This window comes from Strigops habroptila, chromosome 9 (genome assembly GCF_004027225.2).
Source record: "Strigops habroptila isolate Jane chromosome 9, bStrHab1.2.pri, whole genome shotgun sequence".
Taxonomy (NCBI): Eukaryota; Metazoa; Chordata; class Aves; order Psittaciformes; family Psittacidae; genus Strigops; species Strigops habroptila.
The window spans coordinates 15,725,155-15,742,406 of NC_044285.2; the positions used below are offsets into that span (position 1 = coordinate 15,725,155).

Consider the following 17,252-nt stretch of genomic DNA (forward strand, 5'->3'; position numbering starts at 1 on the left):
GCATCCCTGTAAACTGGTAAGCCTGTAATTATGGCCTCACCTGAGGCAGCTGGGATTTCCTAGTTTGGGAAAAAAATTGCCTATGCTTTAAGTGCCCTGCACCATGCTTAAATGTCAATCACTAATAAGCAACCGACTATTAAAACACAGCAGTAGAAGACTCACCAGATCTGAAACCTAACATCTTCTGTACTTGAGCAAGCTTCTGAAACTTTTCAGCTAGCCACAACTTGTGGACTTGTGAACTTACACCACACTATTGATAATTCTGATCAAAGCTTCTGGTCACACTTGTAGACTAACCCAGACCTCAGTTTTGGAGCTGATGAGGTAAAGCTCAACCTTTATAAAGCTCATCAGATAAAGTCCACAAACGTTACTTGAACCAGAACTTGTGCATCTGCCTTTTCAGTACACGTAGGTGTTAATTTCTAAAATCTGCACAATGCCATAGAGATTACGTTAGAAAATTGAATTTTGCACCTAAATATTCCAGAAAGTGAAAGCGCAAGTTCTACTACTGAGAACATGCACAAGCAATTTCTGAGTACATTAATAGAAGCTGTGAACGTAAATGTTTATATTCACATCTGAAGTTAATGTTATCTTTCCTTTTGCATGAGGCTCAAAATGAAAAAAACATAAATGAAAAATATCTTAATGTGCAATTCTTTCAACATAGTGAAAAATACTTGAAAGAAATCAGTCTCCCAGAGTAGATGGGAAAGAGTCTGCATTTACTAGGACCCCTTTTATAGTTTGTTTCTCCAAGAATTACCTCAGTGTTTGGAGTTTTTTGAACTAGGAATACATTTTGACTTGTTTATTTTCTTTTTTCTTTTTAGGAAAAGTGTTAAAAGGTTCAACAGTAGAGTAAGTATTTCATTTAACAGTCACAATTTTAATTGCTCAGGAACACATACAGTAGAACAAAAGACAGTGACATTTTGGGGAGGGATGAAGGAGGAAGTAATTTGGTCTCGAGACGGTCCTAAAACTGCTTCTTTGTGTACCTGTAATTCTTCACAGAACGGAATAAAATTCTGAATCCTGCATTTATGTGTCACTGCTTTCTGAGTCCCTGCCTGTACACTCACACAACAGACCAAGGTCAAGCCTCAGCCAAAGCTCTTTGAACCTTTCAACAGAGTAGGAACTACCTGTGGACTCTTTCAACTGGGTCATCTTTTTTCAAAGAATCTGTGAAAACTTCTAGTGAGGTCCTGAGCCTCCACAGAATTAGGTACATACCAATTCTCTGAATACACAGAAATCTGGATATTATCAACCTGCAACAAAGTCTTGCAGGATCAGACCTCGGTTCTGTTCACTTTTTTAGTTATATGGTGAATTTTCTTCTAAATTACCTCATCCAAAAGCCACTGAAGTGAATAAGAAAAATTCCTACTAACCTCAACAATTCTTGGACCTTTAGGACCTATAAAAAGCCATATTTATATTGCCTCTTTTCAGCAGCAACCTGACTGGTAGCTCTGCAGCCTGCTACACACACAGCACCACATTAGGAAATCACTGTTGACTGCAGTAGATAAATGTGAAAGCTTTTTTAAAATCAAACACATGGAAAATATTTTGAAACTATTTAAAACCTTTTAAAATGCATAATTGAATCAACAAAAGCTATTTCCACACATAAAATGAGGCAAATATAGTAATTTTAAAAATCTAAGATAGCTTCATACATATTTTTCAATAGGAAGCTTCTTTTCTGCCTCACTTACCAAACTCGCTTCATATATTTTCTCCTTATGTCTCAGTTGTTCACTTCCTTTTAAACATGAAAAGAATATTCACCAGGCATTTTTCAGTTTTTGCCTTGTAAGTTAACCAACCCACACTGCGCACAAGTGTTTAAAATCAAGAATACATACTTGATTTTGAAAATAGTACAAGAAATGTGTTGAATAAATATTTCATTCATTTAAAAACAAAGATGGAACACATGGTGATAGTCCTTTGTTTAATTGTTGCCCTGTTTATTCAACATTCCCCAAAGTTAATATATTAACAGGTTAAGATGATTACACAGTCTCAACTTTGCGGCTCTACTTTATTCTCCGGACTATTTCATGGATCTGGGAGACACTGGGGTTTTTGCAAGAAGTACACACCTGCAAAACACTGCAAGTCCTATGTCTTCCCCCATTCTAGTGCATTATATTACAAGAAATGGTTATGCAGATCTGCGTGACAAAGACTTGTCACGAACAGGTAAAAATCTACTGCAGAAATTCAACAAAGATGTTGTTTACTCATTTTCAGAAGAATAAGTAATATTAGTGAATATTACAGTGGAATTTCTTTTCTTCCAGTTCAATTTATGAGTGTATGCATTTGCATGGCATTTCTCAGAGACTATCAGGTAATTTTTTGATCCTGCAGGCATGAATACTGATCTGAACCCATGAGGACTTCCTCTTGGTAGCAAAGGGAGTCAAGGCAAATTTTACCAAAGGCGGCTTAAAAGGATCTATAGCACTCACTTCCACACGTGCTTTGCAAAAATCAAATCTTCCTTTGACATTCTATTCTAGCCTAACGATCTTCATTACCACACAATCTGGATACAATTTTCTTTCTATATCTGAGTCTGAAAGCCACAACATCTGTCCTTAACTTTCTACTCCCACCAAAGGAATTAAGAAGTGTGCTTTGAAATGAGGGAATAATTCTTCCTGAGATTTATCCAACTTGCAATTAATGCAACTAGGCAGGCCAGATACTCTAAAATAAAGCAGTAAATATTGGTCACCTGGATAGAGAAGACAATGTCTCTTCTACAGCAAAGCAAGGCTAAATTTGTCTAAACCCTGTAAGATTAGAAGAGGTATGGCTTATCAGCTCATCTCCTTTCTCTGACTTTCCTGTCTTCTTAAAAATACATTCTGTTTATACTTTGGAGTGTACTGAATGATAACATTCAATGGAAGATCTCCCATTTTCCCAAAGGCACTAACAACCCTTTCCAATTCTTGAGGCTCATCCAAACGTACATCTATAATCATCAAAATCTTCTTGCTCTCATCCCTCTTAATCCATTTTCCCCTCCAAATAGCAAGTAGAAAAGTGAGGAAATTGAGGTATGCACAATGAACTAGAAACATTACAACATGCAGTGCATGTGACCTACGACAAGGAAAAGGTTGACTTCATAAATCAGAGTATGGTCCCTGCTTAAAATAGTACAGTTAAAAATACGTATGCATTATTATTCGAATTGTAACAAACCACAGGATCCCAGGTAAAAGCCAGGCTCTGGTATCACTAAGCTTCTTACAAATACAAATCAAAACACGTGCATTAATAAAATTATATGTGAAGAATAACTATTAGAAGGTAAGATGCCATGTAGAAGCATTAGTTTTCCATATATATGTATCTAAGCATATTTTCTTATTATAGCTTTCTATAGAAGTAGTTACATATTTCAGTAATACACAGGATATTTACAATTTCCAGGTCAAGCTCGACACAGCAGATGTTCAGGAAGCAGATTTCTTGATGAAGTCAAAGAAATGCCTCAGATACTTTAGCACAGCCATACTTTTAAAGCTTTGCAAACTTCCATCTGCTTTCTCTCGTGATTCATTCACAAATCAGGAATAAATAAAGGGGGAGTAAGGGACATAGTATAAATGAACTTCTAATGCATTTGAATAAATTTTAGTCTCATAGGTAAGCAACATTTCAAAGAAATATCGGTTCAAAATGAAACAGAATTTTCAGTAATGTGTAAAAAATGAAAACTTCACTGCCTCAGATAGAACTTCAAATGACTCTAAAGGAAATTAGAGCTCAAATTCCATTAGAATTCCAGAAGAACTGTATGCCTATAGTATGTACTGCTACTACTGTATGCCTTAAGCTCCTGTCAGTAATTTCAGGTATATGCTTTAGGATGTCTTGTCTTATACTGATCTGCTACTGGTTTACTGTTCCTGAAACAGCTAGAGATTAAGACTGATCCAACTTAAAGGCAGCTCAACAGATAAGAGAACAAGGCAAGAAAAGCAAACTGCGGAATGTTTCATGTGTCAGTTCATGCAGTGGTTGAAGAAATGAAGCCATCAATTCTCATAATGTACAAAACAGAACTAAGTTTTCACTAGATTTTTCCAAATTTATTTCCTAAATTCAAATTATGCTAGAGCATAACCCTGAGGAAAAGTGCATGTGAAATGTACATGTGAACAGCATGTAGAAAGGAAGTATATCAACATAGTTGTTTAACACTCATTTTAATTGATAGGCGTAGACTTTTGGTTTGCAGGAAGGAACTAAGACCAACTCCTAGACACAATTTTTTTTCCTACACACGTATTACAAATGGTTTAAGAAAAAAAACCAAGGGGCAATAATCTCCTTGGTTTTTTGTGATGAAATATAAGAATGCCAATTCTGTTATTACCTAAAGTCTGTTATTGCCTACATTGTGTTATTGCCTATCCTTAGAGAAGTGTGCACTATTTGAGGTGTAGCTAATCAACAATACAAACACCATCTACATATTACATTTCAAACCTCCCAAAACCCTGTCTGTTGCCTCTTTGATGAACCTGGCTACAGTACTTCACATAAAATAGGAACAACAAGAAGAAATAGTCATAGAGAATACAATGCATGTAATTAAAGTACAAGCTTCAAGAACAACTTGCCACAAAATGGAATAAAAGGAATCACGAAGATTTCTAACAACTGGAGGCAAAAGTAAAGAAAGAAAAAAAAAGAAAAAGGCAGAGAAGTCTAGCGTATGGAGATGAGAAATGAAGACTTCAAGCAGCTGCTCGTTGAATATAATACCTTGCAGCTGGATGAACTGCAGCACAGCTGGATTATTTTTGATACTATGTATATACTCAAACATCTGTATGCTCACTAACTAGAACTTACTAAGGGAAAATATAAATAAACCAGTAAGATTTCTTGTCTTTTGGGTGAAAAAATTAGGTTGTCAAAGTATTGAACACAAAGCTAAGAGAGTACCAGTTCAGCACAGCATATCCTTAGCCACAAGGAACTGGCAGTTTCAAATCAGGAAAGGCCAAGCGCTCATATGTTACCTTTGCTTCTCAAGGACAGCACTCCTCAAGCCAAAAAATCACAGGCATTCAGGAGACATATACCAGGGCCTACCTTACTAATCTTACGCAAGGATGAATTCTCTAATTACTCTAAACTGAAGTTCTACTTTCAGTTAACCTAAAAAGATGACAAATGTTATGTTTCTCTGCATTTATCAGACTTTACAATGTCTAGAACAGTTTTATATTAAGATGTGATGAAATCCAACAATGGAGACAATGCACTAATAACATATGTCACAATTCTAACAAAATTAAAACCAACACACTAAACCACTGAAAACAAGTATAGTATCTTCAAGGCTGGCCAAGAATATTCATTCATTTGCAACATTACATCCAATGGGCTGCATTTATATCTAGCCCAAAACTTATTTTTAAATTATCTGTGCATATTTGGTAGCTGTATACACATAGCCACATGTAATAAAGTTAGAAGCAATATCTAGAAATATGACAAGATAAATGTTGCTTGTCAGAATTTTTATATTCATTTATATTCAGACTTCCAAACACTCCCAGAAAGGGATGTCCTGCGGTTTACTAGTTCTGGTGGATGATTTCTGCTCATCAACTGAATGGAAAATACTACAAAAAACATCTTCTTGATGAGACTTTAGAACTGAATAAATGGTTCCTCACAAGCCTATATACCCCTGTCTGTACAAAGCCTAAGCAAATGAGCAAAAATCTCCCAACCCTGAAACAACTTCAAGAATTCTAGTGCTTAATGCTACATGTACCTCCGAGTACCCCACTAAGATTTTTAAAAGATCAATTAGGCTTTTCTTCCATTTTATAATTACTTAAATCATATTAATCAGAGCTCATTCAGTGTCTTCAGTGTCATCAATTATCAGCAGACTGGAGAAGTTTCTTAGCAAATTAGCATCACAAGTTGGGCCACCGTTGATCTGTTACGAGAAGCTATTTTGTCATTCAAAATGAGTGAAATCTACTGTTACAAATCCAGCAACAAAAACATGAGCAAATAAACCACAGCAGTCATGAATTAGTCTCCATCCTAAAACCAAAAGTTAATTCAGTCTAAATCATAAATGCCTCTTACCTAACATTAGGTACTGCGGTTGCAATATTTGCTAGGCACCTGTGAAAGTCATACATTTCATTTTCTCCAGCACTTATATTTTTCACAGCTGTAACTGGGAGACATCTACAGCTAAAAGTCAGGTTACTTCGAAGGTATTTTAAAATAAAAGTAAACTCAGAAAGGATTTTATTGCAGGCACAGGTCTACCTCTACAGTGAGCTCTCCTGTGAACGTAACGCAGGCTTCAGGATGAAGTGCTGACATTAAAGTCACTTTAGAGAAAAAGAGTACCATGAAGTCCAATGTGAAAAACATGCAGAGCAAATATCCTTCCATCCATTCAAAGTTTGGATTCTGGTACACCAGAAGTAAACAAAAGCCAGGTGGATTGCCCAATCGCCCTGCCACAAGACTGGGAGCTGACACCCAGCACCCATCAGTCTCTCTCACTCCAGCTGATTTTGAATCACTCATTATGGTGCTCATCAGTAGTTAGGTTTGGCAACAATGGCATTGGGAGACTGGGGACCCATTTTTCCCCACACACACAGAAAATGCAGCAGTGACATTTGTGCCATTTCATATATGCTACTGCTGCTTTCAGCTTTCAGCTACAAGAATTTTTATCCCACTTGAAACTCAGCCTGCCTCAAACCCTGCTCCAAAGAGCAATGTGGTGTACAGGCTCCACACAACTTCTGTCTCTCAGCAATCACATAGAAAAACAAAGCGAAGTTGCAAGAGGAAGCCAGGGCTGGCAAACAGAAGGAACTGGATGAACTCTGCCAGGCCTTCCAGAAATCCCTCTTGCTGCCAGAGTTCACCCTGACCCTGCAGGTCCTGCCCAGGTGAAAGGCCATGCCCACAAGGCCAGCCACTGCTAACAGCAGCGAGCAGCAGCTTCTCCGAGGCCATCAGGTTCCAGACACTCTCTGCCAGCAACAAACTATTTAAACAGCTTTCAAGATCTGAATATGGCTCTGTTCCTAGAAACTCGTCTGGCTTGATACAGTATTTTAAGCCAAAGACATCTCAACTCTACCAAGTGGAACTAAATCATCTGCAAGTCACCACCATGACGATCCTTTGGCCACGTCTCATTCCTATTATTACCCTTGTTAGCATCCAGTGAGCACTAACACAAGTCAAATAACTCATACGTTTGAAACAGCAGGAATTCCCACTGTCAATGCGATGCAGGAATCAGCATGCTGCCGTGCAGACAAGCACATTTACCTGAAAGGGGAGCACTGAAACTAGAACCGGTTTTCAACAAAGAGCAAACAAAAATGTCATCTGGAGGAAAGGTTCGGTCGAGTCTGCATTTTAGAAAAATCCTCACTAAAATTTTGCTCTAAAATAACAAATTAAAATTTTGAAAAAAGAAAAACAATCATTTCCATGAAAATTTTGCATTTCTTTTAATATGAGAGAAGGGGGCAAATCCTCAGTATCTTTTAAGGGCAAATCACACTTGATTTTCAATGCACTAGGCTCTGATTTGCCAAAACCTCTTTCATATCTCTCTTTTTTTTTTTCTTTTTTTTAAGAAAGTTAAATGGTCTCTCAGGAGAAAGTGCTCAAACCTTACAGTATTATTGTGCTTTTAAATTGCTATGTTTAAAAGAAAGGAAAAAGCCAAGTCCCCAGAGACTACGTTTTCAGCGATTTTAAGTTTTACACACTGGAGATGGAATCACGTCTCTGCCTAGACTTCAAAGTCCTCTCCCAGTTAGGAAGCAGGCAGAGGCAGTCCTGCTGGTGGCTGCCCTTGCTGGTTACCCCGCAAGGCCAGCACAGGCCGGGAAAGCTGAAGATCCCTGCAGCACTCTGCATCTAAAGAGAGCAGAGCTCTTGGTACATGTACTGCTCCTATGCCTGCCTGCCTGGCTCAAACAGAAACCCATGGCTAGGACTGCAGTATAAAATACTGGCTATCACAAAAGCCCGGCTGTCGTTATCAGAGAGAACTCAAGGCAAGAGGGTCTGCAGTTGAGCAGGATTTTCTGCAATTGTCGAATCGAGAATACTGTATTTTACAATGTATTTTGGATGCACAAGAGTATCCAGGTACCCTCCTGAAGATGATCCTCTACCAGACAGAGATATTCCTGGAGAGGATTTTATTTCTTCTTTAACCTTATACAGGTTAACCCTGCAGTTATCTCCCTCCTGTCAAAATATGCAGCTATTCTTCACTAAGAGGGACTCCCACTGACTTATCCGTTTCAATGAATCAATAGCTTTTCTTCTTTCAGGAGGTTCTTTTCACACAGCCATTAAAATATCAAACACTTTAAGTTATGAGTTTTTCACCACAATTGAAAAAAAAAAGTTAGCCAAAATAAAGAGTTCAAATTAAACAGTTTCTATCATCAGAATGATTAAAACATTGATTCTGCAGCTTTAAACTTCCTTAGAGGTTTTATGGTCATGTCACTGTGATGCTTTCCCTCTGTCACAAATGGATCTTTCCTCTTGAATCCCACCCTTAAAGTTATTACGTGCTATTGATTCTCCAACACAAACTAGAGGTTTTTCATTAAATACCCTAAATTCGTAAGGTTTATAGTCCCTTTAATCAGCCTTTTTAATAAAGACAAAAGTTTGTGTTGGAGCAGTAGCAGATAAAACAGGGGTTAGAAATGCAGCTGCACCAATCTGAATGAGGGAGAAATAAAAATATGTGTATTTTTAAAAAATAATCATAATTACACTTAACTCAGCATCAAGACAGGGCTGTAAATTATGGTTTAGCTGCCCTTATTGATCCAACATAAACATTAGGAACAAGCTGCGCTACGCAGGGGAGGGGAAAAAAGAAATGACTGTGGCATGTTTTAGATCCCCTGAGTCATCTTTGCTGGCACAGGGTAGAGTGAGTCAAAGCTGCTGTGTATGAAGCAAGGAGATGGACGTGGGCTGAGCTGGCTCAGAGTTGGCTGTGTCTTGTCAATAGCAGTTTGAAAAGGGATACAGCCCTACACACATGAGCTTTTTACTGCTTTCCATTCAAAACTTAGTATCAGGCTCTATACTACACCTCAGTTTATTAATAGCAAAAAAGTTACCAGTAGCTATGACCCTTTTCTCCTTCTAAATCTATTAGGATGAAGGGAGGGGCAATAAAAATATAAGAACCAGGAGGTATCCCTCCATCATGAAAGAAACTTTCCTGTTCATTTTCCAAATCTCTTATTCTGCCTCCCTTTTGGAGCTGAGAAAGTAACTTAGCCCAATGAGTTTTAAAGACTGAAGGAAAGTAAAACATACACAGAGCACTAATTGCCCCAGAGCAGACCACTGACACCACAGGTACATGCAATCGTGTAAATCTTGCCGCGATGTCTATTTTAGGACATACAGGGGCAAGGCACTGCAATAAAGATAAACCATAGCACACAGAAGGCTTTATCTGTACTGAAGTCTTCCAGCAAAGAGAAATCCCTGCAAACATTGACCATAATACATTAAAAGCCATGGCATATTGTATTATTTCTATTTAATTGTGTGGCATTGTTTTATATGTAGCTACTTACACAGAAGGCAACAAAAGCCATATTCAAGAGACACTTAAAAAAATACAGGTAAATTCTCCTCCTTCTACTTTGTTCTTAAATCTAGAAATGATATCCTATATCCTGCATTTTAAAATTAAGGTGAGACTGTGCCTCCATTTGGAGGGGAGACATTGCACATGATGTGGTAAAGAGCACACACAGCCTGTTGGTACACAAGACTATAGGTAACGAAGACATCATTGTAATCTTCTACTAGTGATTCACACCAAGTGATCGAATGGCCTCAGAATAACAAAGATAGCTACGTATATGTATTTCTTTATGTGTAAATCCTTTTTGTCTTTGAAGTTTTGTGGAAAACAACTTTCAAAAAACATGAATTTAAAAAATAAGACATGAACTAAATTCCTCTGAATCTAGAGACATATTTGGAGATTATTTACCTCATAAATAATTATGAATCTCAGCTGAGTTGGGCCCAGCTCTTGTTTACAGAAAGAAAACAAAATAAATAACTATTAACAAAACATGTTTCTGGAGAAAGGTTATGACCCCCAACTGAGATTTTATCCTCCAAGGGTTAGGACTTTACAGGGGTGGCAGACCACTACTAGTGCTGCTGCTGCTATGTGTTCCAGGACAACCAGCTCAACATGCAGCAGGGGAAGTCCATAGCACAGCTATCCCTCCCATAGTCCCCATCCCAACTGTCAAACATACATTAGAAAATACAAATCAGACAGCCAGACAGTCCTGAAATGAATGCATAAGGACCATCAGTCACATGCTACCCTGGCTTAAAAAAAAACTAATTCCATTTACTGAAATGGAGCCATACTGAGCCTTTGTCATTAAAAGTAAATACATTAAAAAAAAAAGAAGACAGTTAACATGTAGTAGCTGAAATACTGTTGCAACACTATATGGAGCCAATGGTATACCAGTCAAAGTAGAATTTACATGCTTTCACTCCTGTAAAATACTAGCAATATTGATGTGAGATTATCTACTTGTCTGCCCATGAATAAATGCAGCAGATGAACAGAGCAAGATGAGGAAGACACAGTTGAAGCATGATGGCTTCCACTGTGTAAAAATCACATTTGCCTTTCCAAAACACAATCTGTATAATAATACAAAACCAAGTTGTCTTCCCTTACCTTCTGCAAAAGGTTCCCATTCATAAAATCGACCCATAAATGGCTTGTTATTGTATGATGCACACTGCACCTCTCTAATATTTCTGCTGCTTTCAGGACACATCTGTTTAGATAAAAAAACCAGTCACATTATAATCAACAGCAATGTTATTACTGCTTTCTTACTTATTTACTCTAGAAAGTTAATGAAGGCATTGCCAAATTCTAATCCAGATTAGATTAAAACAGGTAACAAACTGTGTGCTTTTAAGTAACAGTATCAGAAGTACAAAAAAAAAAAAAAAAAAGAATTTGTGGAGTTCAAGAAGCAAGAGTTGTACCAAAAAAAAAAAAAAAGGCCAATTTTTTATTCAGCTGTCATTTTCCTCAGCAAAAAGATGACATTTAAAGATAAATTCAATAAATGAGATCCAAATCATTTCCTTTCCACAATGGCTTCACATTTTTCATTATTAATTTTCTGGGCTCAGATTCAATAGAGTTGAAACACTTAATATACATGCTTCCGTAATTTATTGAAAGCTGGCCACACCAGCTTCTTCTCATCCTATGCTTCAATACCATATTACCACTTTTTCTTTTTTGTTTCTACATGCTGTTAGTAAAGTCATGTCACGGGTTCAGCTGTAACATTACTTTGTATTTTAACTTGTGCGTCCAAATACTAATTTAAGAGTTCTTGAAGCTAAATAGTGGAAACAGCTTCCTGTATACAGGCATGTGCACACACACGTGTATTGAGGGAGGGCAAGTTTTACAGATAGAAGTAGCATCTTTTATTAAGTCACTTGCAACACAAGCCTTTGGCAGACAAGCCTTGTTTAGATGTGAAGCAGATTCCAAAAGTAAATACAAGTTAAATACTTAATTACTTTGTTCTGCCTGTATCCTCACACTAAAGCAGTTACAGCAAAAGACTACGCTGTGTATGGGCACACATGAAGGGGAGAAAGATTTCTAGAAAAGGTGGGGGTTAATTAGAACAATTTCTATGCTTGGACAAGCTTTGGTCTCAGATGCATTTTTTTCAGGTAGCCTTTAGATTATCAAAATGGCTATTAAAAACACTATTCAAGAACAATACAAACCACCTGAAGAATTGGACTAGAACAGCAGAGTATTTTTTCTATAGGAGACAGATTTCAAGGCAAATCTAGAGACAAAATTCTATGAAAGCAGCATGGCTAAATAACTGGTTTTGAAGGGAACAGCAAGAGGATCAGTAAGAACAGCTCTTGTTGCAACTGCAAGTCAGTTCTTTTACATTTGTACAGGGAAAAAGATTGGTTGTCTTTGCAGTGAAAGCCAGCACACCAGAGGTCCCAGAGGGGTCTCTGCTTTGTATCCAGCACCTCTATATGATGATGTTTGTAACTGGATCAGCAAGATGTTAAAGTCAAGAGTTTTCAAGTGGGCTATAAACTGTACCAAAGACATGTCTGGGGGAAGGTTCATGGACTACTTTATCTTCTATTAGAATCACAGTAACAAATCTTCTAGAATAAACACTGTTTCTGGCCAAACGGCCATCTGTGCTTTGTTCATCCACCCTTTGGAGATCTCCAAGTACATGCAAATATTGTTTCTTCAACAAAACCTCTAATAAAGAAAAAAACCCCAACCAAACAAAAGCAGCTTCCTGAAAATAGGACCATGAGCCACCAAACTCCACTGAAAGGGTGGCACCAAAAGTCTTTCCAGTGCCACATGCTGAAAGCAAAGCTATATTTCCACAACTGAAATACACATCCTTACGTCTGTGACAGCAATGCAGCAAGGAAATTCAACTGCAACAACCAACCATGGCCAGAAAGCTTACATTTTTCATAGAAACAAATTATAGCACATATCCCTAAGGTGAAGGGATGGAACCTGAGCTGGCATAAATTAAGGTCACATAAACTTACAGCAGAATGACATCAATTTGCACCAACAAAGAACCCAGCCTGAAGGGTTTCTTTTTGGAGCGCTTTTCCCTCTTTTTTTGGCACACATTTTCTGACAGCCTATTGTGAAGTTTTGTTGTTTCTTGTTTTTCCTTTTCTAAGCTTTATGCTCTTGTGTACCAGTATTTCTGGCTCATAAACCATTTCCTGTACACCCCGTTCATACCAACTGCGGACAATGTATGAATAAAAAGATCAAAATATTCATTGCTGTTGCCAAAAAATAGTGACACCCGCCCCTTATAAGATCATTTTTATATAGCTACAATTTCTGTTTTTAAACTTACTGAAAGTTACCCACAGGACAGAGGCCCCATTGCTTTAAAGCAGGACAAAGGGCTGACAAATACACAAAAAATTGTGTGGATCAAGCCAAAATCAGAAGAAAAGGCTAACTCAGTAACATCCCTGCTATTTTAAAAGGCCCAACTTGGTCTTCCTTCCTCTATTTCGTTCATCAGAGTTTAACTACAAAATAAAGTTTTGAATAAAAATTGGAGAGTGTGACCTACAGATTAGACTCATTTTTAAACGTCTTTTTTAAATGTTTTATGAAAGTTACCTACCACGTGCAACTAGTCAAACTTACTACAGTTTATGAATCATGAAGGCTTAAAAAAGTTGTACTATGCTCTATGTTATAGTTAACAACTAATAAACTAGTTGTTTATTAGTTTATTAGTTGTTTATTAGTTTATTACCCCTACCTAAATTCTTAACGCATAGCTGAATGAAATGACAGTTTTACGCCACCTATTGCTCAGCCCCCCTGAAAATAAAATCCCTGAGCATTTTACAGAAGACCTAAGGGTGCCAGGCACTTTCTCTTGGCCTCTCTTCTTGTGTATTCCTTAAGCATACAACGTATCTTTACACTTACATTTAATTACTGTTTCTGTCACAAACACATATAGCTTGACTATAAAAGTCCTAAAAGACAGCAATAAGCATCTGGTGTGAGAAGATGACACCACCAAAGAAAGCTCATATTTACAATGTCTGTCAGTTGTACCTCATCATTTGCTTCCCAGCTCACACACTCAACTGGGAGATACTGGGAGCTGACTAAGGACAAAGCCAGGCTGTCCCAAAGCACCACATGCAGCAGGTCCCACCTGTGCTTGGCTCACACTCTGTCCGAGGGCCTGCCCATGGCAAACCCCTACACTCTTCCTGGCCCTCTCCCAAGCAAACAGCAATTTTGCTTTAAAAAGCAGGCATGTTGGCATGTTTACAGATCAAGAATGTTCCTGTGGCTAAGCCAGAGTACTAGGATTTAAACAACCTGGATCTCTTTCCAAAATCTCCCAGAGGCTTTCGGAATTAACTTTGCTAAAATATTTAGCCTTACTGTGTGATTCCCGCTCCGTGACGTGAGCGCATTAGGATTGTGCTGCCTCGCAGGGACTTAAAAAAGTTTTTTTGAAAACAGAATGTTCACTTTATCCATTGTTTTTTTAATGACAGATCTGGAATTAATTTTTTTCCTCAAAAAATTAAGTTTCTTCTGGGATTACTGAGGGAGTTACCTGAAGTTTTTTATAGGGGGGTTGATAAAAAACCGGGATGGCCTCTTTGGATGTTTGTAATAAAAAAAAAGAATAGAAACAAAATCTCCTTTTTTTAACCAGGTCTGTGGAGGCCAGATCAGCAAATAATATACATTGCATCTATGAAGATAAATCTCAGATCCCATCATGTAAAGGCAGATATAAATTATCTAGAAAACTATACTCTGTGCTGGGACAGGGGTTTTTAATTATTATTCTTTCAGTTATGTACTATAATATTAGAAACAGCATCTAGAATCCATAATCTTATATGGGTTTAGATGATGTCTCTCCTAATTAAAACATGCTGCTTGGAAAAACCAATGCTGTAAAGTAAGCATGCAGGACCTTCAAAGTGATGGACATTTTCTCACCAGGTAAGATACTTTCAGAGGTTCCACTGCTGCATTTTGATGCAGCTGTTTCAATGAGCATGACATCTTGGCCAACTTTTCTTCCTGTACTTACAGAACGTGAAATTAACAGCAGCAGCACAGCACCGTGTTGATGAGGCAGGCAGTGCTTATGACAAAACATTTTAGAAGTATCCCTTTGTGGTTTTGGACCTCAGGCTGAATTTCTTGAAATGCATCTGTCTGCAGTTGATAGAAACTTTGTACTTCTGAAATAGTAGCTTTATTTATGCCTCAGTTTCATCTGAGATACACAAGTATGAAAGTATTCAAAGGGACAGCAATACAGAGTACTTCTCTTTGCCATGTACCATTACAGCATTCTTAAAATGAGCTGCTAGTACAACTAAGACTGTAAAAACAAAGAAACCACCTTACTTGCTTTTTAGCTTTTGGGCAACATTTGAAAAGCACAGGGTTTTAACCAATCTTCAACACTTTGGTTAATTAATGAAGTGTTGGCAAAGCACCAGAAAATTATCAGTCTGCCAGCAGATGTGCACTCACGCTGGATGCAAGCCTGCCATTAGCAAAGCTGTTTTAAAGCTGCACTGAGATAATGCACTTCTGGAAATGCATAAATGGGCCATTTCAATCCTGAAACCACCTCTAAAGGCAATTAAAACATTGACTAAGATATCTGGCACTGTTTCATTTTTATGACCTACAGTCACTGGCGAGGCCCTATAGTCATTCTGGATTCCTCAGACTCAGGCATAATTCACAATTAGTATTTTCTGTGTGTACAATACTATATATTAAATTAAGTCCAAGTTGTACTAGTTGTACTCTGATTTCCATTTCCTGCAGTGGTTCTATCTAATCATATTAATCCTTTGACATTCCAAAGGATAAACACATCTCCAAAGAAAATTAATTAAAATTCTTGTTTCTGAAACAGTAATCTGAAGATTCTTTCATTTTCAGAACATGCTCTTAAGAGCAGCAAGTCCTTGCAATATGCGTACTATATATATTCCAATTCTTTATACAACAATCCCCCATGTCTGCAGTGAACTTCTGCTCTGAAGTGCCAATGCCTTGTTCCTCCTGAAGCCTATGGCAGTTCTGTGTCCACATATAAAAGCAGAATCTTGGGTCCTTCAAATTTTTATTTTTCTGCTAAGTTTTTTCTCTTTGCCAAGAACCATACACACCCCTATCAGCGCTACTTAGAATCAAAGCAACCTACTTTTGTCTAGCTGAAAACACACTGAAAGATCTCCAGAATTTAAACTACTGGAGACACTTTTATTCCCCTAATAGTTCTAATTTTTAAAAATAGCAACAAAACATGAAGACAATAGTCTGCCAACTACAGAAAGAAATTAGGTCCATTGAATGTGTCTAGATATCCGTGGCACAAAATATTGGGCAGATTTTTTATTCAAATGGAATTGGTGCTTCTGAAAAACAAAAATATGCAAGAAACTTTAAAACGCTACATGTTAAAAATAATAGGAAGGACAGCTCTGCAGTAAAACCAGCGCTGGCCAGCTCTAGTTACAGTCCATGACCACAGACAGTACACTATAAATGTCTGGCTTGGAAATGGAAAAAAAATTAACATCTGTGAATGCATTGGTATCTGGACAAGTTTATGGGGAATGAGCACCTGTATTGCTGAAATCTCAGCACTGCCTCAAGCGATGAATTTACACCTACCTGTCTGTTGCAATGGAGATTAAGCTTAGTTATGACAATCATCATAAACTACTAACTTTCATTACTAACCAGAGAGAGATTCTGAAGCAATGCTGAGTCTAAGGGAGCAAGTAATACAGGGTTGCAGCCATTCTCTTTACCCTCACTGCTTTCAAGGGACTGCCTATCACAGATGGAAAAGACCTTAAAGGTGTGCACAATACAAAATCATTCTATTTCTGCCCACAGGCCATTCAGCTAGGAACGAGATTGTGTTTGGAACAAGGAAGATGGTTCATGGCAGAGCTGTACAGTGGGGTGCCTGCCTTCCATGAGGTACGCACTGGCTACCACTGCTATGGGTAAGGGAACTGCGACCATCTCAATCTGGAAGTTAAGAACCCTTTTTTCAGTTAATGATTTCAGCTTTGCACTAACAAAGTCCTCTGAATTTAACTAGAAAAGTCTTTAAAGTGTTACTCAAACCTAATCTTTATTAACTTTGTAGTGTATCAAACAAATAAGGCATTAGTGCATACCATGGCAAGTGCGTCTGTTGCTGCTTTCCCTTCCATAACACTTTACAGCTGAAAACACCGTATGTCTAATAATGGGAAAGAAAGATCAACCCAACAGATGGAAAAAGAAGTATTTCTGCTTAACTTTACAGGTTTGTGGCTTTTTTTAAATTCTCACTGACAGACCCTTGTGAATAGATCGAAATAACTTATTTTATTTAAGATTTTCAACAACTTGTAAAAGATTCAAGTCCGGTTTTAGTTTTTAATAAAATGTTAGCCACTCACCCATCCCACACAAAGCATCTACACTGATCTAATGTGCATGACTGGAAACATTTGGCACT

The 17,252-nt window shown here is 37.7% G+C and overlaps 1 protein-coding gene across 1 annotated transcript in view; it reads right to left on the reverse strand.

Annotated features, from left to right (window-relative positions):
* The window catches only part of THSD4 (thrombospondin type 1 domain containing 4), a 278,723-nt gene that overhangs the window by 202,975 nt on the left and 58,496 nt on the right, over nt 1–17,252 (reverse strand). The window contains exon 6 of the mRNA XM_030497701.1: nt 10,835–10,937. Within this exon, the coding sequence (XP_030353561.1) occupies nt 10,835–10,937 (103 nt within the window). The remainder of the gene's footprint in view (nt 1–10,834; nt 10,938–17,252) is intronic.